The following is a 26,341-nucleotide window of genomic DNA, read 5'->3' on the forward strand; positions in this document are numbered from 1 at the left end:
TATCCAATATTCCATTCACTAAGGATGAGAGACTAGTGTACATATGAATATATTTGTATGAATATTGAAATTAATTACAGAGACAGGTAGAGGTGTCCCATGTAATGGAGGATTATATAAAGATATTGTTAAAGAAAGAAGATGAACCACAGGATGAACAAGAAACACACATACAGTTAGCTATGATTGGTTTGTTTATTTACCTATTAATAATTTGTTGGTCTTGAAATATATCAAGTTATTTGTAATCATTTATAAGAAGTCCAAAGAATGTTGTATTTAGGGTATCTTTTGAAAATAGTCTACATGATAATATTTGTAACACCTTACAGTTTCAATATTCACCTACATATCATGTATATTTCTCTCACTAAAATCAACTGTAATACAGTTACTAATACACAAAAATCAAACGTTATAAAGTTAAAAATGTACAGTAATACAGATACTAATAGTTTGCCGTGTTGAAGACCCATTGGTGACCTTTGGCTGTTTTCTGCTCTATGGTTGGGTTGTTGTTTCTTTGACACATTCCTCATTTGCATTCTAATTTTAATTTTACTAATACATTCAACTTCAATTTTAGGCAAAATTTGGGCTCTTACATCCTGCTTGTATGACAAACTACTCTTATAATTTAAATTTTTCAGATACAAATTAGCAACAAGTTATTTAAACAAAATATTTTTCCATTTCAACAGTGATATTTTTCATTTTAAATTAAAGTGAAGCTTAAAAGACTCTGATGTCAAAATGAGATTACCTTTTTTGAAATATGAAAATAAGAAGGTGTGGTATGATCGCAAATGAGAAAATGTCCATTAAGGTCAAGGTGATTAGTAACTAGTAGTCTACAGTTCACTGTATGACCTTCAACTAGGAACAAAACTAATAAATATAGTCTTCAACAAGGAGCAAATCCCATACTGTAAAGTAAGCTATAGAGGGACAAGGAAACAATTTTGAAACAAATAACATTATACAAAAAACCATTACGGCAGATGTCAACCAAAAACAAGTACGGACTACAGACTCCACGGGCTCAGAAAATACACTAGTGAATGAAGCAGGGTTAAACACGCTTGTTCAAAGATCAACTAATAAATAAACTATGTTTTCTCAGACTAAAACTTCAATCATAAAATTGAGAATAGAAATGGGGAATGTGTCAAAAAGACAACAACCCGACCATAGAACAGACAACAACAGAAAGTCACCAATGGGTCTTCAACGCAGAGAGAAACTTCCGCACCTGGAGGCTTTCTTCAGCTTGCACCTTAACAAATATCTCTACTAGTACAGTGATAATGGACGCCATACTAAACTCCAAATTATACACAAGAAACTAAAATTGAAAATCATGCAAGACTAGCAAAGGCCAGAGGCTCCTGATGGGGAAAGGCGCAAAAATGTGGTGGGGTTAAACAAGTTTTTTTTAGATATCAACCCTCCCTGCATAACAATACACACATAAAAATTCAGTTCAAGAGAAGTCCTAGTTTGATGTCTGAAGACGTAACAAAAGAAAATAACAAAATGACATTAAAACATAAATAACAACAGCTCCAACCTCAATTTAACTGATTGAAAGATTATGTCTTCATCACATGAATATCAGGCACAATCCCACCTGTTATGGGTTTAGTATTATACCATCATAAAATATGTGAAGGTATTTTCTTGTAAAGAATTCATTACCAGTTTGAGAAAAGTTTGAACCTGTGCCAGGCCAAAATATAAGAATGGACAGGATGTAGGATCACAAGTTGCACACAATGGAAAATATTTCAGTTTAGATAAAAAAAATAAAATAAAAAAATTGATAATTAATGAATGAAAGTGTTCTATGTTATCTAAGAAAATTATCTCACTATTCCTGGAAGACAGTCAGTTTCTATTTTCTTTTAAATTTGATGGTAAAGTTAAGTCTAAATTATGCTAGCAAACTGATAACTGTTAAGTCTAAATTATGCTAGCAAACTGATAACTGTTAAGTCTAAATTGTGCTAGGTAAACTTTAAGAGTAAACCTGAACTGCATACCTTGTATAATAGATTTTTACATTTTAGGTGCTATAAATGAAATGCTGTCATGTCAGGACAAAAGTTCCTTACAAGTTATAATGGTCAGTGGGGGAACATTTGATGCATTTATTTCCTTGCTACAGAAAACTGCTGTGAGTTTACCAAATATAGTAAAAAGGGAAGATATATGGGGAATGTTCAGGAAATGTGAATGAAACAGTCAAACATCAACCAATGACACCCACTGAACTACAAGCTTCTGACTTGGAACAGTCACACATAGATTATGCCAATTTATGGTAGGGTTAAACATGTTGGCGGGATCCCCAACCCTCCCCTATCCTGAAAAGGTGATGAAACAGTACAACATAAGAACAAACTATAAAAATTACTTGCAAATAGCTTAACTCATCGGATGGAAACAAATAGAAATAACACCCTCTTTCCTCCTCCCTGTTAACACATGTTAATTACACCATTATATATATTGAAGAGACCACAAGCATCTTTGAAGCAAAAGAGTTCTTTACAAAGTCACTAGAGTTAAATTCTTTGTACATTGAATTGATCATCAACATTAATTAAAATGTCTTCTTTTGTAACAATCGTCATTGGATCAGACTGTCCTCAGATCACAGGGATTATTCTGCCCCTTTTCGGCAAACAAAGATTAAAAAATGCAAAAGTAAAATTGTCTTATTGTTTTTCACACAAATTCTTCTGGCATTTGTCCTTTCTGCAGCACATTAAAAGGTAAATTCCAGATGCCCCTCTTTTGGTCATAGAATTTGCAAGCTGAACTTTTCCTGGACACCATTTAATTTCAACACAATTTCTTGAATCATTTCAGATATAGATGCAATGTCAATTCTAAGCCTTTTATCTTCAACCAATTTTGTGGATTTAATTGCCTCAGTGGCACCTTTGTTATCGATGAAGGCTGTTATAGGTATCTGTTCTCCACATATGTCTTCTACTATTTTCTGAAAATATAATGCGGTTTCCAAACCCTCTTGTAAACTTAACGCTTCGGCTGCTTTAGTCATACCTGTCAACCTGTGACGATGAAAATGCAGGTCATGACCTGCATTGAAGCATCAAATCTCAGGTCATAACGCGTACGAACTTTTTCGAGCTAAATTTCAGTATTTATGGTACATTTTCTTATAATGTATATCAAAGATACCAAAACATCAATGCATGTTCACTTGGTTAATTCATTTTAAATCCTATTAATTATTATTTCATTGCACTTTCAAAGAATTTTATAAATTTGTGTGTCACAGTCTTGCATTCTTTACTTATTGTTATAATTAGCAAGGATTTGTATACTAAGAGGGGATTTTAAATGTTTGAGACACTGGCTATGCAGCCTTAAAAAATATCAACAAATACTTTAAGAGGAAATTAGACTATATAATAAAATATAGTAATACAGTTAAAGGAAGTATAAATGTAAAATATATTTTACAATTTTTTTTTTTAAATTGTATAAAGGTCTAAAAATAATGAAAAGTTATTTTTCAATATGTATTTAAATTTTATATTTTCATGATTTAATCTTTTTCACCCATAAAACTTAAATATAAGGAATAATTTTGAATGGTTACAAATAAGGGGAAGTAACTGTCTAGTTGAAATATGTTTGTTTACACACCAATAATGCAATTTATTTACAACCTAAAGCTAAGGTAATTGGTGTTAATTAACAGTGTGTTTGACACCAAAGCTGTCAAGTGAAGCCATGCACTTAATGGGTCACTTAATTTGACAGTTTAAATAGCTAGATGATCTTCCTGTTCATGGAAGAATTACGAATTTGACGATATTTCAAAGAAATATTACTTATGAAATCAATCTCAAGGCTAAGAAATACGGGTGAAATCGCGTCATTTTCAGAATTCCCGGGTTATTTCAATGACCCGGCGGGTGTTCCGGGTGATTCCCCAGAATTGTGAAAATCTCGGGTCACACCCGCAGAAAACGGGTCACTTGACAGGTATGGCTTTAGTAGACTGAACTACCCTTTTTATACGACCGCAAAAATTTTAATTTTTTGGTCGTATATTGCTATCACGTTGGCGTCATCGTCGTCGTCTTGCGTCGTCGTCGTCGTCGTCGTCGTCGTCAGAATACTTTTAGTTTTCGCACTCTAACTTTAGTAAAAGTGAATAGAAATCAATGAAATTTTCATACAAGGTTTATGACCACAAAAGGAAGGTTGGGATTGATTTTGGGAGTTGGGGTCCCAACATTTTAGGAATTAGGGGCCAAAAAGGGCCCAAATAAGCATTTTCTTGGTTTTCGCACTATAACTTTAGTTTAAGTGAATAGAAATCTATGAAATTTTGACACAAGGTTTATGACCACAAAAGGACGGTTGGGATTGTCTTTGGGAGTTTTGGTCCAACAGTTTAGGAATTAAGGGCCAAAAAAGGGCCCAAATAAGCATTATTTTTGGTTTTCGCACAATAACTTTAGTATAAGTAAATAGAAATCAAAGAAATTTAAACACAAGGTTTATGACCACAAAAGGAAGATTGGGATTGATTTTTGGAGTTGAGGTCACAACAGTTTATGAATTAGGGGCCAAAAAGGGGACCAAATAAGCATTTTTTTTGGTTTTTGCACCATAACTTTAGTATAAGTAAATAGAAATCTATGAAATTTAAACACAAGGTTTATGACCATAAAAGGAAGGTTGGGTTTGATTTTGGGAGTTTTGGTCCCAACAGTTTAGGAATAAGGGGCCCAAAGGGTCCAAAATTGAACTTTGTGTGATTTCATCAAAAATTGAATAATTGGGGTTCTTTGATATGCTGAATCTAACTATGTATGTAGATTCTTAATTTTTGCTCCCGTTTTCAAATTGGTCTACATTAAGGTCCAAAGGGTCCAAAATTAAACTTAGTTTGATTTTAACAAAAATTGAATCCTTGGGGTTCTTTGATATGCTGAATTTAAAAATGTACTTAGATTTTTAATTATTGGCCTAGTTTTCAAGTTGGTCCAAATGGGGGTCCAAAATTAAACTTTGTTTGATTTCATCAAAAATTGAATAAATGGGTTCTTTGATATGCCAAATCTAACTGTGTATGTAGATTCTTAATTTTTGGTCCAGTTTTCAAATTGGTCTATATTAAGGTCCAAAGGGTCCAAAATTAAACTAAGTTTGATTTTAACAAAAATTAAATTCTTGGGCTTATTTGATATGCTTTATCTAAACATGTACTTTGATTTTTGATTATGGGTCCAGTTTCAGGTTGGTCCAAATCAGGATTCCATATCAAGTATTGTGCAATAGCAAGAAATTTTCAATTGCACAGTATTGCACAATAGCAAGAAATATCTAATTGCACAATATTGTGCAATAGCAATTAATTTTCAATTGGAGTTATCTTTCTTTGTATAGAATAGTAGTTGATAATATATGTTGGAAATTTGCCAGACATGACTATGATGTCATTTTCTATTTTTATTTGCCAATAACTTTATGTAAATAACTTCATTGGAAATTTGCCAATATAAAATGTTGCTGATGAAGCTTTTTTTCCTTATCTTATCTAAAATGTTTTTAGATGATGTATGTTGGACATTTGCCAGACATGACTATGATGTCATTTTCTATTTTTATTTGCCAATAACTTTATGTAAATAACTTCATTGGAAATTTGCCAATATAAAATGTTGCTGATGAAGGTTTTTTTTCCTTATCTTATCTAAAATATTTTTAGATAATATATGTTGGAAATTTGCCAGACATGACTATGATGTCATTTTCTATTTTTATTTGCCAATAACTTTATGTAAATAACTTCATTGGAAATTTGCCAATATAAAACATGAAAGATGAAGCAAGAAAAATCCTTAAAATTTTACAGTGTTTTATTTAATTTTAATTTTTTAATTTTTACTTAGTTAGAATGTACATGTACTTCAGTTTTTAGAGGATGAAGGTTGTCAGGCTGTTTGAGCACCTATACATTAATATTTTGGTTTATATTTAAATCTCTTGAGCAATAAACATATTTTCAATATTTGATGATACATGTATAGGAAAGTTAACATTTTTTTTTTGCATTTTAGTTAACAGGTAGTGAAGGCCAGACTTTAGCAATGTCAGTGTTAGGAGTAATGAACTCAGTCCTGTCAGGATCTGTTAGTGCTAAGGTTTGTAGACTCATGTCAGTGTTGGGAGTAATGAACTCGGTTCTGTCAGGATCTGTTAGTGCTAAGGTTTGTAGACTTGTGTCAGTGTTGGGAGTAATCAACTCAGTCCTGTCAGGATCTGTTAGTGCTAAGGTTTGTAGACTCGTGTCAGTGTTGGTAATAATCAACTCAGTCCTGTCAGGATCTGTTAGTGCCAAGGTTTGTAGACTCATGTCAGTGTTGGGAGTAATCAACTCAGTCCTGTCAGGATCTGTTAGTGCTAAGGTTTGTAGACTTATGTCAGTGTTGGGAGTAATGAACTCAGTCCTGTCAGGATCTGTTAGTGCTAAGGTTTGTAGACTTGTGTCAGTGTTGGGAGTAATCAACTCAGTCCTGTCAGGATCTGTTAGTGCTAAGGTTTGTAGACTCATGTCAGTGTTGGGAGTAATGAACTCAGTCCTGTCAGGATCTGTTAGTGCTAAGGTTTGTAGACTTGTGTCAGTGTTGGGAGTAATCAACTCAGTCCTGTCAGGATCTGTTAGTGCTAAGGTTTGTAGACTCATGTCAGTGTTGGGAGTAATGAACTCAGTCCTGTCAGGATCTGTTAGTGCTAAGGTTTGTAGACTTGTGTCAGTGTTGGGTGTAATGAACTCAGTCCTGTCAGGATCTGTTAGTGCTAAGGTTTGTAGACTCATCTCAGTGTTGGGAGTAATGAACTCAGGTCTGTCAGGATCTGTTAGTGATAAGGTTTGTAGACTCATGTCAGTGTTGGGAGTAATGAACTCAGTCCTGTCAGGATCTGTTAGTGCTAAGGTTTGTAGACTTGTGTCAGTGTTGGGAGTAATGAACTCAGTCCTGTCAGGATCTGTTAGTGCTAAGGTTTGTAGACTCATGTCAGTGTTGGGAGTAATGAACTCAGTCCAGTCAGGATCTGTTAGTGCTAAGGTTTGTAGACTTGTGTCAGTGTTGGGAGTAATGAACTCAGTCCTGTCAGGATCTGTTAATGCTAAGGTTTGTAGACTCGTGTCAGTGTTGGGAGTAATGAACTCAGTCCTGTCAGGATCTGTTAGTGCTAAGGTTTGTAGACTTGTGTCAGTGTTGGGAGTAATGAACTCAGTCCTGTCAGGATCTGTTAGTGCTAAGGTTTGTAGACTCGTGTCAGTGTTGGGAGTAATGAACTCAGTCCTGTCAGTTCTGTTAGTGATAAGGTTTGTAGACTCGTGTCAGTGTTGGGAGTAATAAACTCAGTCCTGTCAGGATCTGTTAGTGATAATGTTTGTAGACTCATGTCTCTTTTTTGGCTTTTAAATAAAGACTGAAGTAATCATTACAGTAATCTGATTACTGTGCAACTTGATTGTTCTGGTTTCTTATAAATTGACTGATTAATACAAGATCTAACTTTATTGTTAAATTTATTAATCATGTTAATTACACCCAAAAAACAAAAAGAAATGAAACAACAGAAAGGAAATAAGATTTTTATTTTTATGATTCAAACAAATTAATTCTTAATGTCAGTGTCATACATGAACATATGTTTAATATTGAATAATCCAAGAATAAATGCCATCTGGCAATTTGATTGAGTAAAAAACAGTACATGTATAATATATTTCTCAAAAATTGAATTGTTCTCTCATTCTCAGAATATGTCCAAACACTCTTAGTAAATAGTGTGTATGTATAATTAGCAATGAAGGCTTTAAAGAATTTGTTAGTTTTTCTTCTGTATATTTGACATTTTATATTGTTAAATTTTTCAGGAACGATTTCATTTAAGAGTTGGTTATGTGAAGTTTGTGGAGGCTTTAAAAAGTCTTGGTCAGCCTTCCATAGATCTATTGAAAGCTGTATTAAATTTAGTGAGTAACATCCGGTATACCAGAAGTCTAAAAATAATCATCTTTCTCCTCACTTTTACATATTTTTCTGAGAATATTTACTAGTCAAATAATAGTTGGTGACCAATCAATTTGTTATATGTTAAACATATTGCACAGCTTGTTTGACCTAACTTTGTCTGGACTGACATCAGGAGTCAACAGATCAAGGTCTAACAAACATATACATTTATGAATTTATGAATAACTAATTCATAACATTACATCATCAATTTAAATTTTTGAGATAAGTTTGTAAATAATATGATATACTATGCTGATAACATTGCTGATGCAATATGCCTGGAAAAGTTGTTCTGTACAAAAAAATGAAAAAATTACCTTAAAGGGGCACTCGTTACAAGTTTTTTTTTGCTCAATCATTAATATAATGCAAATAGTGAAATAATAATTTACTTTTAGCAGACAGTATGGTACATTTTTGTCAAATAAGCTAAAAAAAACATTGATTAAGAATTATTCACTTGCAAGTGAATAATTCGACCTCATTGAATCCATATTCATGTGAACTTCAATTTAACCTCTTAGCTTGAGATGGATAACACATCAATTGTATGTGTAAAGTTATTTAAAGGAAAAGAATGTCAACATTGAAAGTGAAACAAAGGTAAATCTTTTGATTGACTCAAAATCCACAAAAAATCTTTCTTACACAGGTAAAAACGATTATTTTTCATCTATAATATAGAATAATTCAACAGCACAAGTCTCTTAATCTATTTACATCTATATTTATGTTTACATCGCTAATATGGTCATTGGATGACTTTAGAGGTCAACTTGATAATTAATTACATGGTGTTTAGACTAAAATACACACGAAACAAAACTACGTATATTCATGCCCGTGTCCTGTTAATTGTTTATTTTAGACTTTTAATAGTTTTGATAAATGTTTTAGTTTGTTATAATTCAAATATGAGAGAATTTTATTAAAATTGGTGAACATGAATTTAACTGCTAGTGCCCCATTTAACGAGTGAAAGGTTAGTTATTTTGGAATTAGTTAGTGGTGTTTAAATTTTTGTGGACAACTGCACGGACAACTGCACCTTGTTTATTTAATTTCTGTCCAGAAATAATTACTACTTGTGGTTGATTGTGTCATAGATGATGGTCAGTTATTTCATAAAGAAGATACTTTTTTAACATCTCTGCTTTTGCTTTTGATGTTAAGTTTGTATTCCTGAAACTTTGGGGATTATCTTGAAGTCAAGTTAGTTATTAAGTAAGAAAGAAAAATAGATGTTAGAAACAAAACATTAATTAATATGTTTGTTGTTTGAACAGGTTGTAGAGACAGAATTTGACGGTACAAAACATCTGGTTGTCCACAATACACAGGCTGCTATTATGTTACTACACTGGTTACCAGATATACAGTCACATGACTTACAGATGTGGTTGTCAGAGTGTTTAGGTACTCTTTGTGCTAAATCCTACAACAAAATGAATTGCTGCAGAGATGGAATGATTGGTGCTATTCTACAGGTCCTAGAGAGGTCAAAACAGATCAATACCAAAGCTGTTGGTAGGTGAAGTTAGGTTAAAACAGATCAATACTAAGGCTGTTCGTAGGTGAAGTTAGGTTTAAACAGATCAATACTAAGGCTGTTGGTATGTGAAGTTGATTAAAACAGATCAATACTAAGGCTGTTGGTATGTGAAGTTAGGTTAAAACAGATCAATGCTAAGACTTGGTATGTGAAGTTAGGTTAAAACAGATCAATACTAAGACTGTTGGTATGTGAAGTTAGGTTAAAACAGATCAATACTAAGACTGTTGGTATGTGAAGTTAGGTTAAAACAGATCAATACTAAGGCTGTTGGTAGGTGAAATTAGGTGAAAACAGATCAATACTAAGGCTGTTGGTAGGTGAAATTAGGTTAAAACAGATCAATACTAAGGCTTTTGGTATGTGAAGTTAGGTTAAAACAGATCAATACTAAGACTGTTGGTATGTGAAGTTAGGTTAAAACAGATCAATACTAAGACTGTTGGTATGTGAAGTTAGGTTAAAACAGATCAATACTAAGGCTGTTTGTAGGTGAAGTTAGGTTAAAACAGATCAATACTAAGGCTGGTGGTAGGTGAAGTTAGGTTAAAACAGATCAATACCAAGACTGTTGGTATGTGAAGTTAGGTTAAAACAGATCAATACTAATGCTGTTGGTAGGTGAAGTTAGGTTAAAACAGATCAATACTAAGACTGTTTGTATGTGAAGTTAGGTTAAAACAGATCAATACCGAGACTGTTGGTATGTGAAGTTAGGTTAAAACAGATCAATACTAATGCTGGTGGTAGGTGAAGTAAGGTTAAAACAGATCAATACTAAGGCTGTTGGTATGTGAAGTTAGGTTAAAACAGATCAATACTAAGACTGTTGGTGTGTGAAGTTAGGTTAAAACAGATCAATACTAAGGCTGTTGGTAGGTGAAGTTAGGTTAAAACAGATCAATACTAAGGCTGTTGGTATGTCAAGTAAGGTTAAAACAGATCAATACGAAGGCTGTTGGTAGGTGAAGTTAGGTTAAAACAGATCAATACTAAGGCTGTTCGTAGGTGAAGTTAGGTTAAAACAGATCAATACTAATGCTGTTGGTATGTCAAGTAAGGTTAAAACAGATCAATACTAAGGCTGTTGGTATGTCAAGTAAGGTTAAAACAGATCAATACTAAGGCTGTTCGTAGGTGAAGTTAGGTTAAAACAGATCAATAATAAGGCTGTTGGTATGTGAAGTTAGGTTAAAACAGATCAATACGAAGGCTGTTGGTAGGTGAAGTTAGGTTGAAACAGATCAATACCAAGATTGTTGGTAGGTCAAGTAAGGTTAAAACAGATCAATACTAAGGCTGTTTGTAGGTGAAATTAGGTTTAACAGATCAATACTAAGACTGTTGGTATGTGAAGTTAGGTTAAAACAGATCAATACTAAGGCTGTTGGTATGTGAAGTTAGGTTAAAACAGATCAATACTAAGACTGTTGGTATGTGAAGTTAAGTTAAAACAGATCAATACTAAGGCTGTTGGTAGGTGAAATTAGGTTAAAACAGATCAATACTAAGACTGTTGGTATGTGAAGTTAGGTTAAAACATATCAATACTAAGACTGTTGGTATGTGAAGTTAGGTTAAAACAGATCAATACTAAGGCTGTTGGTAGGTGAAATTAGGTTAAAACAGATCAATACTAAGGCTGTTGGTATGTGAAGTTAGGTTAAAACAGATCAATACTAAGACTGTTGGTATGTGAAGTTAGGTTAAACAGATCAATACTAAGGCTGTTGGTAGGTGAAATTAGGTTAAAACAGATCAATACTAAGACTGTTGGTATGTGAAGTTAGGTTAAAACAGATCAATACTAAGGCTGTTGGTAGGTGAAGTTAGGTTAAAACAGATCAATACTAAGGCTGTTGGTAGGTGAAGTTAGGTTAAAACAGATCAATACCGAGACTGTTGGTATGTGAAGTTAGGTTAAAACAGATCAATACTAATGCTGGTGGTAGGTGAAGTTAGGTTAAAACAGATCAATACTAAGACTGTTTGTATGTGAAGTTAGGTTAAAACAGATCAATACTAAGGCTGTTGGTAGGTCAAGTAGTTGATTGTTAGATAGGTAAAAACATGTTAGGTAATTGGAATGTATTATACCTATAACATATACTGGTATCCTATGATGAGTCTGTGGATTCATTACTATTTTGTTGGATATCTAGGAAAATGAAAGTTTTTCCTCAATCAACGAAGATTGGTACCCTCGAATATAAATGAATCCAGAGTAAACTCCTAGACACCAGGATATCAGTGTAAGTTATAGGTAGTCTGATCTTAAGTCTTAGTGTCATAATGTATAGTATTTAACAGTCAGGGGCATTACTTAAACAAGTAACTTTTTGAATTACCTATATAAGTAATGTTGAAAACGAGGCTTTTTTAAAATTTACTTATATAAGTAACTTTTCTAAATATTATTTTTATACGTGACCAATTATACCAATTTTACTAGTTTTAACAAATTTTTACAGTCATCTGGTTATTTTTCCCATGAAATATAAAATCTAATCCTTCTGAAACACTAATTGCTTTTATGACGCACTTATCTTTGATATCCACGCTTCTTGGTCAAAGGTTGGTCTCTTGGGACTATTAAAATATCGTTTTCCTTCAAAATCTTGAAGGTAGACAGATATAAATAGATAGAAACTTATGAATTAATTAAGACTTGAAGTTATATATAATTTGTAACCCAAAACAATTACATATGTTCCTCAAATAAGTGTTATTACTAATTATTTCAAAGATGTACAAAAATAACTTATCCAAGTAACATTTTTGTCATTATTCTTAAGGTAGCACAATACAAAGATTTTATAACTCCAACTCCCAAGTTTTAAAATGCTGTAACTTTCTTAATAATGCTTGATAATTTATAAAAGTGGTAGTTTTGGATAGCTAACAGATTACTCTTTCAAATTAATGCAATGTTAGTATTATGCAACAATTATGTAACCAATTATAATGTTAACTGTGTCTAAAATATTTTTCACCAAATTTCCACTTTCAAATGAAATTAGCTTCGGCATAGGTATCCCTAGAGGGTTGATTTTATTACATGTTGTTCCTATGGCCATTATCTACAAAAGGGTGTCTCAGATTTCAGATAGAATGTATAGATCAAATTTTACACCTAATTAAACATTATCTTCTTTTATGTGGTTAGGATGTTTACACTAATTAGGGATTTATGAGAGAATGGAATACCATAGGGACAATTTGAGACACCCTTTTGAAGCCCATGATATGTTGATTAAGATTCCGTTAAATTTTTCTGTTTAGCTAAAGAAATGATAGAGCTAAATTCATTCAATTGAACTGACCAAGATTTTGCCACTAATTACATAATAATTGATTACATAATGATTGCATAATAAAAATATTGCATTCATTTAAAAAATTAATCTTTTATCTATCTATATATACCTCTTTTATTATTTTGTATGCATTCATAAGAAAGTAACAGCATTTTAAAGGTTAGTGATTGGAAGTAAAAAAATCTTTGTATTGTGCTACCTTAAAGTAACCATTTATGTCTTTTCTCCTCTCAAATCTTACAAATTCTTAAATTTATGATATAAAATGATGTAAAAATTTATGTAAACTACATTTAGTCCCTGCTTCTATTGAAATTAAAAATAACTCTATTGAGTAATTTTATGTTTTTTAAAAACAAAAATTACCTATATAAGTAACTAAAAAAAGTTACTTGTTAAAGTAACGCCCCTGACTGTTTAAGCTATTGGTGTAAGCTTTTTCATTTTTTATAAATTTTAGAATTTACAAGTTATTGGATTCTTTTCTTTAACAAGGGAAATAATTCTAAGTTGAAATAAAAGCCTGTTGTATGTTTGTAGGTTATTTGATAGGCTGATAAGAATGAATTTCTATATTTGTAGGTTATTTGATATGCTGACTAGAATGAATTTCTATATTTGTAGGTTATTTGATAGGCTGATAAGAATGAATTTCTATATTTGTAGGTTATTTGATAGGCTGATTAGAATGAATTTCTATATTTGTAGGTTATTTGATATGCTGACTAGAATGAATTTCTATATTTGTAGGTTATTTGATAGGCTGATTAGAATGAATTTCTATATTTGTAGGTTATTTGATAGGCTGATAAGAATGAATTTCTATATTTGTAGGTTATTTGATATGCTGACTAGAATGAATTTCTATATTTGTAGGTTATTTGATATGCTGACTAGAATGAATTTCTATATTTGTAGGTTATTTGATAGGCTGATAAGAATGAATTTCTATATTTGTAGGTTATTTGATATGCTGATAAGAATGAATTTCTATATTTGTAGGTTATTTGATAGGCTGATAAGAATGAATTTCTATATTTGTAGGTTATTTGATAGGCTGATTAGAATGAATTTCTATATTTGTAGGTTATTTGATAGGCTGATTAGAATGAATTTCTATATTTGTAGGTTATTTGATAGGCTGATTAGAATGAATTTCTATATTTGTAGGATATTTGATAGGCTGATTAGGATGAATTTCTATATTTGTAGGTTATTTGATAGGCTGATTAGAATGAATTTCTATATTTGTAGGTTATTTGATATGCTGATTAGAATGAATTTCTATATTTGTAGGTTATTTGATAGGCTGATTAGAAATAATTTCTATATTTGTAGGTTATTTGATAGGCTGATAAGAATGAATTTCTATATTTGTAGGTTATTTGATAGGCTGATAAGAATGAATTTCTATATTTGTAGGTTATTTGATATGCTGATAAGAATGAATTTCTATATTTGTAGGTTATTTGATAGGCTGATAAGAATGAATTTCTATATTTGTAGGTTATTTGATAGGCTGATAAGAATGAATTTCTTGATTTGTAGGTTATTTGATAGGCTGATTAGAAAGAATTTCTATATTTGTAGGTTATTTGATAGGCTGATTAGAATGAATTTCTATATTTGTAGGTTATTTGATAGGCTGATAAGAATGAATTTCTATATTTGTAGGTTATTTGATAGGCTGATAAGAATGAATTTCTATATTTGTAGGTTATTTGATAGGCTGATAAGAATGAATTTCTATATTTGTAGGTTATTTGATAAGCTTATTAGAATGTTTGGGTACACAGTCAATTACAGCAACAGAACTCAAGAAACTTATTAGCCTTCTAAGACTTGACGAAGAAGAAAATCAGGTATTTCTAATTTGAAATGAACATGTTTTATATTCATGGAAAAACAAAGTTGATAAAGTTTCAGGGGAGATAATGAATAATTAATGTTCTGTGTTTACTATAGTGCCTAAAAAGGGGAGATAATGAACAATTAATGTTCTGTGTTTACTTTAGTGCCTAACAAGGGGAGATAATGAATAATTAATGTTCTGTGTTTACTATAGTGCCTAATAAGATTTTGTAGATAGATCTCATTGACCTTAAAATGATCATTTTGATTTTTGATGTCCAAAAATAAGCAGATCAGACATTTGACCTTATTTACTGATTACTTTAGTTTGGCATTAATTGTAATTGATATATTCAATGAGACTGTAAAAAAAATTTTTTTTATTAAGATTAACAATCATTTCACCTGGCATCGCTGTGTGTAAAATGTATTTCTGCAGTTTATACAAGCCTTTCAATAATTTGTCATTCATTGAAAATTGAACTTCATTATCCACCTAAACCTACGAAATCCACGAAAATTGGTTTCTAACGAATAATAATAAATTCACAATATAAAACAAAAAAATAGTAAATGGGGATAGACATACACTCCATTGTCACCACAGACAAAAAACTCAGCCACTTATGTTTTTTGTGTCTGACCTCCAAAAGAAGGAAAGCATTTTAATGCCCTTACTATGTACAATAGCAGAGCATGGTATTTCTAGTTTGTGCATCTGTCTGCTGTTTTCAACTTGGTACACATGTTTATTATGATTTGAAGGTTTAATAATTTAAGTTATATAAAGGTTTTGACTTGGATTTTTATGGGTTCACTGAACATGGAAATTATACAAATATCCTTAACAATGTAGTTAAAGGAATTGTATCTTTGTCTGCTCTTGGTCAGGTTGTTGTCTCTTTGACACATTCCCCATTTCAATTCTCACTTTTTTTTGTATTTTAGAATCCTTACTGTAGCAGGCTTATGAGGGCAATGTCAACGATGGCCAGAAGAGAGGGAAATGAAGGGGCATTACATTTCTTAAGTCTACAGGAACATAATGATGTAAGTTCACATTACTAGAAAACACCATCATTGTGGGGATCAAGGTTATACTTCAATCATTTAACCTAGTACAAGGTTTCAGCATTAATGATATAGGACTAATATAGTATCTATGTTAAAGGTTAAAGGACAAAGTCATCAAATATAATTATTGAAAGACAGCTAAATCATGTTGTCTCATTGGCAGTTATTCCACATCTTCTTATTTTTATAAAGAAGAGTTGTGCGAGAAAACAAGCATTTAAATATGTATGGTAATGGATTACTTTTATATTTTGTGACTTGGATGGAGAGTTGTCTCATTGGCACTTGTACCACATCTTCCTATATCTATGCCAAGCTTGTAAGTTTTTAAGAAACTGCTTTATTGTTGATTATTTTTTTAGTGTGTTACTTTACCAGCTGGCATCAAGAAATGGCCAGGTGTGGCATTCTCATTCCATGCTTGGTTGTGTTTAGACACAGAAGTTGACCTTACTACACATAACATAGCTGGTATAACCTACAGAAGACAGCTATACAGGTACATATTAATACAATAGACATAGGGGGGTGGGGCGGTTGGAAGGGGCCTGATCCTGAAATGCCGGGCTAAAAAACATGAAATCCCAAGTTCCTGATTTTGAAAAAAATGGTTTCGAAAAAAGAATTCCCAGATCCCAAAAGGATCAATCCTGAAATCCCGAGCTTAAAAACACCCGATCCCAGAGTCCCGATAAAGGTCCTATCCCCCCTCACATATTAACACATATAGCTGGTCTAACCAATATAAGACAGCTATACAGGTACATATTAATACAATAGACATATAAATTAAACAGGACATTCTATACTAGAAATAATTTTCAAATTGTTACCTTTCGTGTAAAGAGCAATGATTGATTTGGTAGGCAGGTTGAACATTATTTATATGCCTGTCCTAAGTCAATATCTTTTGGTTGCCATTGGTTGCTGTCTGACAAGCAGGGTTTTTATTTTGTATTGAAGATTACAACAATATGACATGATATTATATTTGAATTATATTGATAAATATACTTAGTGATAAATAAAGTTAACTTGTTTGAAATATCTTCTAAATAAACTCATCATAGATACCAGGACTAAATTTTGTATATTCGCCAGACGCGGGTTTCGTCTACAAAAGACTCATCAGTGATGCTCGAATCCAAATAGTTAAAAAGGCCAAATAAAGTACAAAGTTGAAGAGCATGGAGGACCAAAATTCCTAAAAGTTTTGCCAAATACAGCTAAGGTAATCCATGCCTGAGGTAGAAAAGCCTTAGTATTTCAAAAAATTCAAAATTTTGTAAACAGTTAATTTATAAATATAACTAAAAGGTCTTTAGTGACATTCTGCTGTTGTCTGTTCCATGGTCGGGTTGTTGTCTCTTTGACACATTCCCCATTTCCATTCTCAATTTTACTTTGATTTTTTTCAACAGCTTTATAGCTAGTACTGGATGTGGATTGGAAAGTTTTGTAACTGCAGAGTTTGACATTGTGATATCTGTATTTAACAAAAAGGAGCATTCCTCTGTTCTGGTGGCAAATACGACCATTGGAGATGGACATTGGGTATGTTTATATAAATATCTGGATACTTAAGTACTAGTATATCATGTCTATAAATGTTTTTAAGGGGGTAAAGGAGTAAAGAGTAGATTTTCAAATGATTATTTTGTTTTTAGTGATATTTGTTTATATAATGTAGGTTGAATAAATAACTAGCATCCTTGCATTCAACAAGTTTTATCAGGAAAATCATCTGGAAAGCTAGCAAAATGTATTAAAATAACTATGATTTCCTAAATTTTGTCTTACAGCCGATTCCAGCATGCGTGTAGCTAAAGGTAGAATCTTTGTTCATCTTACTTATCAGATTCAGATAAATAATGCAGCCATGAAGAACAATTCTTATGTCTCTACTTCAGTTAGATTCAATCTGACCAAGATTAAATGATCAGGTCATATGTACTTTTGGACACCTTCCAATCTTATTTACCTGTCAGGGTGTATTGTAAACATATGTGTATGTGTGAAGTGAATATGGTCAGCACTTGTCAACCATATTCAACTACATTTTACCTAATAATGATTTCATGGTTGAGCTAACAAGGAAGCTTACCAAAGATTCTACCTTTAGCTACACACTTCTTTCTGGCAAGACATGATTACTTTATGCTAGAGGTTGGCAATTATGAAGTTTGTCACCACTTTAATCTAAAATCATTTCAAAAGTTTAACTACAACTGTTTTATTTTTTAAATGACCAACAGTAATTGGATTAATGAATATTTAAATAATTAAGTTAAATTCAAATAGTATAAACTATTTGAAGGGAGGCTATTGAAACCAGTAAAAGTTTAAATACTAAGGAAAACTTTTATTGCTTGTAAAATTTTGCCATTTAAAGATTACTTTGGTAGTTGGATTAAGTATGTATATTTTGTATGTTTCAGCACTGTATAGACATTGTCCAAAGTAGTTCAAGACGACCATTTACAGTTAGTCAACTCAATGTTTACTTTGATGGAAAATTAGTACACAATTCACAGCTTAAGTTTCCAAGCATGACAGATGTAGGTGCAATCTTATTTCTAAATTTGGTAAAAATTACGAAAAAAAAATCCCAATTTTTAAAGAGAAAAATTCTGCCACGATATCAATTAATAATCTGTAGCTCTTTAAACATACTGAAGGCTTGTTTTGAATTATAAACACTTGTTCAATCCTCTCACATGCATTGGAGCTTATCCATGTTGAGTATCTTGTTTAAATGGTGAGTCTCTTGTTACTTATGCCATATAAGGGATTTTATAGCTATAAATACGTTACCATCATAAATTCTGAGTATAACCCCAATTGCGTCATAGGTCAGATGGAAATAACCCTGACTAAAAATAAACATATGCTCACTGGGTCGGACCTATCTTCCTGTTTACCTATATTCTCCCATTCAATTTCCATCTGCGACATGGGTCACACTTGCATTTCATGATTTTGTATTTCACAGATATTACAGAGAAAAGTTGTTTGTAAAGTTTTTGAATAGCTTAATTGCTTTTCATTTATTGTGTATATGTATATATTTTAATAATGTTAATTCATAGGGTACTATTTGTTCTGCCCCAGGTACAGCTATTGGCTTGAACTTGACAGGTTCTAGGTTATCATATTGTGGGTATATGCTTCCCAACTCCGGCACCCAACCTGTACCCTCATGAGCTCAACCACCTTGTCCACAGTCTTACCCTTATGGTGGGTTTATGTCAAACCAACCTGGTTTTTTGCCTTATAGGGACAATTTCTATGGTCCCCCTTCTAGGATAGCTACTGCTCCACCTTTACCTCCTGCTCTACCAGTAGCAGTATCTTTGACTCCTACATTAGCTCCTTCTACCACCCTACCTGACTCTCGAGCTCAGTCTACTAGCTCTTCTCATGGTACTCAGGGTTCTGATCATACATCACCTTTGGATGGTTTACAGAAGTTACTTTTGGACTTTGGTCAGTCTTTCAAGGCTGAATTTAGTACTCTATCCAGTCGTATGACTCTACTGGAGAATAGAGTATCTTCTCAGCAACCTTCTCCAGCTAAATCTGTAGAATAAGATGAGAGGGAGGATGATTAGCTTTCTGTTTCCCCTGGGAGTCACGAAAGGGCTTTCCTCACTGATAAGGATGTTGAAAGTTCTTCTTCTCCCAAGGTGTCCAAGAAGGCCACTGAGCCTACGCAGTGATTTTAAGGTTGTTCGCCACATGAAAAGATACAAAATTGCAGTGTTTTCAAATTCAGTGTCCGGTAAATAAATAGTTGTCTCCAATCATGGTATAGTCGGTGTGTATAAAGACAATAGATGTAGATTTTGAAGAAAAAAAATATAAATCTATTTCTAGACCATGGGAAAAGGTCACGTGACCACCTGAAATAGAAAGTAAAATACTGACAAATAAATCGTAGTAGAACAAGGGCATGCGGATGTTTAAATTTAAAGTTTAAGACACCTTTTTATACGACCGCAAAATTTGAAAAATTTTTCGTCGTATATTGCTATCCCGTTGGCGTCGTCGTCGTCGTCGTCTGCGTCGTCGTCCGGCGTCCGAATACTTTTAGTTTTCGCACTATAACTTTAGTTTAAGTTAATAGAAATCTATGAAATTTTGACACAAGGTTTATGACCACAAAAGAACGGTTGGGATTGATTTTGGGAGTTTAGGTTTCAACAGTTTAGGAATTAGGGGCCAAAAAAGGGCCCAAATAAGTATTATTCTTGGTTTTCGCACAATAACTTTAGTTTAAGTAAATAGAAATCAATGAAATTTAAACACAATGTTAATGACTACAAAAGGAAGGTTGGTATTGATTTTGGGAGTTTAGGTCCCAACAGTTTAGGAATTAGGGGCCAAAAAGGGACCCAAATAAGCATTTTTCTTGGTTTTCGCACCATAACGTTAGTATAAGTAAATAGAAATCTATGAAATTTAAACACAAGGTTTATGACCATAAAAGGAAGGTTGGTATTGATTTTGGGAGTTTTGGTCCCAACAGAATAAGGGGCCCAAAGGGTCCAAAATTAAACTTTGTTTGATTTCATCAAAATTGAATAATTGGGGTTCTTTGATATGCCGAATCTAACTGTCATGACTGTGTATGTAGATTCTTAACTTTTGGTCCCGTTTTCAAATTGGTCTACATTAAGGTCCAAAGGGTCTAAAATTAAACTTAGTTTGATTTTGACAAAAAATGAATCAGTTAGGTTCTTTGATATGCTGAATCTAAAAATGTACTTAGATTCTTGATTATTGGCCCAGTTTTCAAATTGGTCTACATTAAGGTCCAAAGGGTCCAAAATTAAACTTAGTCTGATTTCAACAAAAATTGAAATCTTGGGGTTCTTTGATATACTGAATCCAAAAATGTACTTAGATTTTTTATTATGGGCCCAGTTTTCAAGTTGGTCCAAATCAGGATCTAAAATTATTATATTAAGTGTTGTGCAATAGCAAGTCTTTTCAATTGCACAGTATTGCGCAATGGCAAGAAATATCTAATTGCACAATATTGTGAAATAGCAAATTTTTTTTTAATTAGAGTTATCTTTCTTTGTCCAGAATAGTAAGCAAGAAATATCTAATTGCAAAATATTGTGCAATAGCAAGATTTTTTTTTAATTGGAGTTATCTTTCTTTGTCCAGAATCAACTTAAATCTTTGTTATATACAATATACAATGTATATTCACTTTTTACTACCAACTGATAAATTATAATAAATAACATTCAGTGATAACAAGCAGTTTTTTTACATCTTAATATTTTATGATGTATTTAAATGAGTAGTTATTGTTGCAAACTCCATTAGAAATTTTAATTGAGATTAGTTTTGGAATAAGGGAAAGGGGGATGTGATTAAAAAAATTGGGTTCAATTTTTCTCATTTGAAATTTCATAAATAAAATAGAAAATTTCTTCAAACATTTTTATGCCCCACCTACGATAGTAGAGGGGCATTATGTTTTCTGGTCAGTGCGTCCGTCCGTCTGTCCGTTCATTCGTTCGTCCGTCCGTCTGTCCCGCTTCAGGTTAAAGTTTTTGGTCAAGGTAGTTTTTGATGAAGTTTAAGTCCAATCAACTTCAAACTTAGTACACATGTCCCCTATGATATGATCTTTCTAATTTTAATGCCAAATTAGAGTTTTTACCCCAATTTCACGGTCCACTGAACATGGAAAATGATAGTGCGAGTGGGGCATTCGTGTACTGAGGACACATTTTTGTTTTGAGAGGATTAATATTCAACAGCATAGTGAATTGCTCTAAGAGAAAACAAAAATTTTAAGTTCATTAGAACACATTCATTCTGTGTCAGAAACCTATGCTGTGTCAACTATTTAATCACAATCCAAATTTAGAGCTGAATCCAGCTTGAATGTTGTGTCCATACTTGCCCCAACCGTTCAGGGTTCAACCTCTGCGGTCGTATAAAGCTACGCCCTGCGGAGCATCTGGTTGCACCATAACTTTAGTATAAGTAAATAGAAATCTATGAAATTTAAACACAAGGTTTATGACCATAAAAGGAAGGTTGGGTTTGATTTTGGGAGTTTTGGTCCTAACAGTTTAGGAATAAGGGGCCCAAAGGGTCCAAAATTGAACTTTGTGTGATTTCATCAAAAATTGAATAATTGGGGTTCTTTGATATGCCGAATCTAACTATATATGTACATGTAGATTCTTAATTTTTGGTCCCGTTTTCAAATTGGTCTACATTAAGGTCCAAAGGGTCCAAAATTGAACTTAGTTTGATTTTAACAAAAATTGAATCTTGGGGTTCTTTGATATGCTGAATTTAAAAATGTACTTAGAATTTTAATTATTGGCCTAGTTTTCAAGTTGGTCCAAATGGGGGTCCAAAATTAAACTTTGTTTGATTTCATCAAAAATTGAATAAATGGGTTCTTTGATATGCCAAATCTAACTGTGTATGTAGATTCTTAATTTTTGGTCCAGTTTTCAAATTGGTCTACATTAAGGTCCAAAGGGTCCAAAATTAAACTAAGTTTGATTTTAACAAAAATTAAATTCTTGGGCTTATTTGATATGCTTTATCTAAATATGTACTTTGATTTTTGATTATGGGCCCAGTTTTCAAGTTGGTCCAAATCAGGATTCCATATCAAGTATTGTGCAATAGCAAGAAATTTTCAATTGCACAGTATTGCACAATAGCAAGAAATATCTAATTGCACAATATTGTGCAATAGCAATTAATTTTCAATTGGAGTTATCTTTCTTTGTATAGAATAGTAGTTGATAATATATGTTGGAAATTTGCCAGACATGACTATGATGTCATTTTCTATTTTTATTTGCCAATAACTTTATGTAAATAACTTCACTGGAAATTTGCCAATATAAAATGTTGCTGATGAAGCTTTTTTTCCTTATCTTATCTAAAATGTTTTTAGTTAATGTATGTTGGACATTTGCCAGACATGACTATGATGTCATTTTCTATTTTTATTTGCCAATAACTTTATGTAAATAACTTCACTGGAAATTTGCCAATATAAAATGTTGCTGATGAAGCTTTTTTTCCTTATCTTATCTAAAATGTTTTTAGTTAATGTATGTTGGACATTTGCCAGACATGACTATGATGTCATTTTCTATTTTTATTTGCCAATAACTTTATGTAAATAACTTCATTGGAAATTTGCCAATATAAAATGTTGCTGATGAAGTTTTTTTTATTGTTTTATACAATAAACAATGTATATTCACTTTTACTACCAACCAATCTTTACCATTCAGTGATAACAAGCACTTTATTTTACATTTTAATATTTTATGATGTATTTAAAAAAGTAGTTATTGTTGCAAACTCCATTAGAAATTTGAATTGATATCAGTTTTGGAAAAAGGGAAACGGGGATGTGAAAAAAAGGGGGGGGGTTTAAATTTTTCTCATTTCAGATTTCATAAATAAAAAGAAAATTTCTTCAAACATTTTTTTGAAAGGATTAATATTAAACAGCATAGTGAATTGCTCAAAGGCAAAAAAAAACTTTTAAGTTCATTAGACCACATTCATTCTGTGTCAGAAACCTATGCTGTGTCAACTATTTAATTTTAGATTTAAAAAGTTTGAAGAAGAAATCTTTAATTGATTTGTAAAATCTTGACATTTGTTTTGTGTAAAAAAAAACCATGTAATGTCAAAAATTTGATCACAATCCAAATTCAGAGCTGTATCACGCTTGAATGTTTTGTCCATACTTGCCCCAACTGTTCAGGGTTCGACCTCTGCGGTCGTATAAAGCTGCGCCCTGCGGAGCACCTGGTTTATTGTAGCCTACGATCTAAAGTTCATTAAAAAATCACGGCAAAGTGTTGTTTTTAAAGATAATGCATGTAAGTCAAATCGTTTCACATTTCGTGCTTTTTCGGAGTTTCGGACACATTTTTATCACTTCTTATAATATCTGTATTCTTTGCCATATGTTAAGGAAGTGTAATTTCAAATTCTCTTTCTGGGAAACCAAAAAATATCGACCTTAGTGGCCGGTATGCCCTTGTTCTACTCGTTTTTATAACCGACTCTTCAGAATTTCAGTTAAATCGTCGATATTAAAACGCTCCATTGACTTTCAATGTTCCAAACGAGTTACTCCCCTTTGTAAACAGAGAACGCTGATTTTCCTTCTAATAATCAAAATTAAGCTTGTTTTTATGTTCGTATGATACATGTGATATGTTTTCATTTTTTATAAATACTCTCACATTACAGTTACTTTGTATTTGTTTGTGTTTTCAGTACAGTTAGATAAATAATATAGTTGGAAAAAAGGGGGAGGGTCCGGAGAACAACATATTTCATCAGCGAATTTTGAAATCTTCGTTTTCATATCTTGCACTGTAATAAAGGCACTGCTAATTTATGAAATTTATTGTATGCAGTTGCAGTCGATCATTCTTTCATTGATATGCAAATATAAAAATAAGACGATGTGGTCAGATTTTCATTGGCATTGACCATTCATGTTGACAGCTACAGATAAGATATTCAAATATTGTTGATATAAGCAATACTAATGATAGGTCATTGTACAACACTCATTAATGCAGTGCATTCTATAAAGATAAATTGGAGTCTAGGAATACTTGAGAGGGCCTTCATTTCATACAAACTGTATTTTTAATGTCTAGGTAACCTTTTCTGTTATTTACTGTTTTGCCTGATAATCATTACAACAGACAGACACTAATCAGCACTATATTCCCTTTTTATTTTTGTGCAGTGAGTATATAATTGGTCATAATTATTCCTCTAAGACTCTGATACATGAATCATGAATTCTTGCTCAGAGAAATGTTGAATTTATTTTGGTGTACTTGTTGCATTGTTATTCTAATAATGTCATGTTCTCCCTAGATCATAATAGAATGATCCATTGAGTAGCAATTAGCTATAAATTTAAATGGTCTGCTTTAGGTACATTAATGAGCAAATACATTAACAAGCAGGGCACTATTAGCCAAGGCTTGTTTAGGCTTTTGACTAGGCCACTGAATATTTTTAATTGCAAATATCCTTAATGCTTATACATATCTTTCATATTTTTCACAAGTTGGGCCCTATATTGATAATATTAGTTTTTCGGTATAAGTTCAAAATCAGCATTATAGGAGTAATAGTGGTTCTACTCAGAATTGGTCTATCTGTATAAAGAATTGGAAATATTGTCTAACATAAGAACACTTTCATTTTTATTGCTAAAAGTAAAGAAAACTAAATTCAAGTTTTGAATAAAATACATTTGTAGTTTTACTAATGTCATAGACAAAGAATGTCACCTGTCAAGCTGTTGATAAACATTTCCAATAAAACAGTGTAATATCCTAGAAGGAATAATGTATACTTCCTACCTCCTTAATAATGAATGATTTCCTACACATTTATTTTAATCACTGAATCCTTGTAGTACATGAATATCACATTGAATTTTCCTTTTCTATTCACATTGATTTATCACTTTTTATTATCATAGCAATTTTGAAGTAAAAATAACACATGACTTGTGATGAATATTTTGGAATCAATCCTTCCTTTTTAGGGTTTATCCAGTTGACATCATAAAAGCTATGTTTTACTTCTAGTGTAAATATATAGGTCACAGTTTGGATACATTCATTTGATCTGAAATATAATAATAATGAAAATTAACAAATCATTGATCATTATGCATGTAACTCACTGTAAACAAGTCAACCACCATTATTCATAATAATTAAACACAAAATTTCCCACAAGTCATGTACATTGTAGATGTTTCAAATGCATGGGAATATTTTAACTATTATATAAATATACTATGATCATTATAACTTCTCCAAAGATTGTGATCACCTTCATCATAAATGCTTGTTCAAAACGCACCATCAGGAATTCATCCTTTCAACAAGACTTGTGAAATCAGGGCCCAAGAAAATACATGTCATATACCATTTATACATATGTAATGAAACTGTTTGTAAAATATAATAATGTGCAGCTCTAAATTATTAAAAGTCTTGATTGTTTTGAAGTTTCATAAAAAAATTAGCTGATCATATTTTAAAAAGTGCTATTGTAATCTGACATGTAGATATAATGACAGCAATGAGCATGAGCTTGAAGTTATATAATTAACGAGATGCATTTTGTTCAATGGAATTTCTATAAAATTCAAATCTAGTACTATATTTAAATTATAATCATTAATGCAAACAGTTCATTAATATCAGATTATTACATGGCATTTTTCATATCGCATGTATTATCAGCCCTAGGTTCAATATCAGCACAAGAGCCGCATGGCTCGAGGGCTGATATTGACCGAGGGCTGATAATACATGCGATATGAAAAATGACATGTTATGATCTTTTTATCATATGCTTCAACAGTAGAGAAAAATAACAGATTCATATATTGATCCTTCTACGTG

The 26,341-nt window shown here is 32.1% G+C and overlaps 1 protein-coding gene across 6 annotated transcripts in view; it reads left to right on the forward strand.

Annotated features, from left to right (window-relative positions):
- The window catches only part of LOC143058336 (neurobeachin-like protein 1), a 133,139-nt gene that overhangs the window by 17,521 nt on the left and 89,277 nt on the right, over positions 1-26,341 (forward strand). For 2 of the 6 annotated variants that reach the window (XM_076231809.1, XM_076231812.1), the window contains exons 9-18: positions 81-189; positions 2,070-2,176; positions 6,111-6,194; positions 7,940-8,038; positions 9,368-9,608; positions 14,709-14,812; positions 15,750-15,851; positions 16,238-16,374; positions 17,297-17,429; positions 18,314-18,433. In XM_076231809.1, the coding sequence (XP_076087924.1) occupies positions 81-189; positions 2,070-2,176; positions 6,111-6,194; positions 7,940-8,038; positions 9,368-9,608; positions 14,709-14,812; positions 15,750-15,851; positions 16,238-16,374; positions 17,297-17,429; positions 18,314-18,433 (1,236 nt within the window). Of the gene's footprint in view, positions 1-80; positions 190-2,069; positions 2,177-6,110; positions 6,195-6,938; positions 6,987-7,241; positions 7,317-7,939; positions 8,039-9,367; positions 9,609-10,479; positions 10,509-11,638; positions 11,668-14,708; positions 14,813-15,749; positions 15,852-16,237; positions 16,375-17,296; positions 17,430-18,313; positions 18,434-26,341 lie in introns of those variants that run through there. The other 4 variants (XM_076231811.1, XM_076231810.1, XM_076231814.1 and 1 more) reach the window with 4 other exon arrangements.

Source organism: Mytilus galloprovincialis, chromosome 14 (genome assembly GCF_965363235.1).
Source record: "Mytilus galloprovincialis chromosome 14, xbMytGall1.hap1.1, whole genome shotgun sequence".
In the NCBI taxonomy this organism is placed as follows: Eukaryota; Metazoa; Mollusca; class Bivalvia; order Mytilida; family Mytilidae; genus Mytilus; species Mytilus galloprovincialis.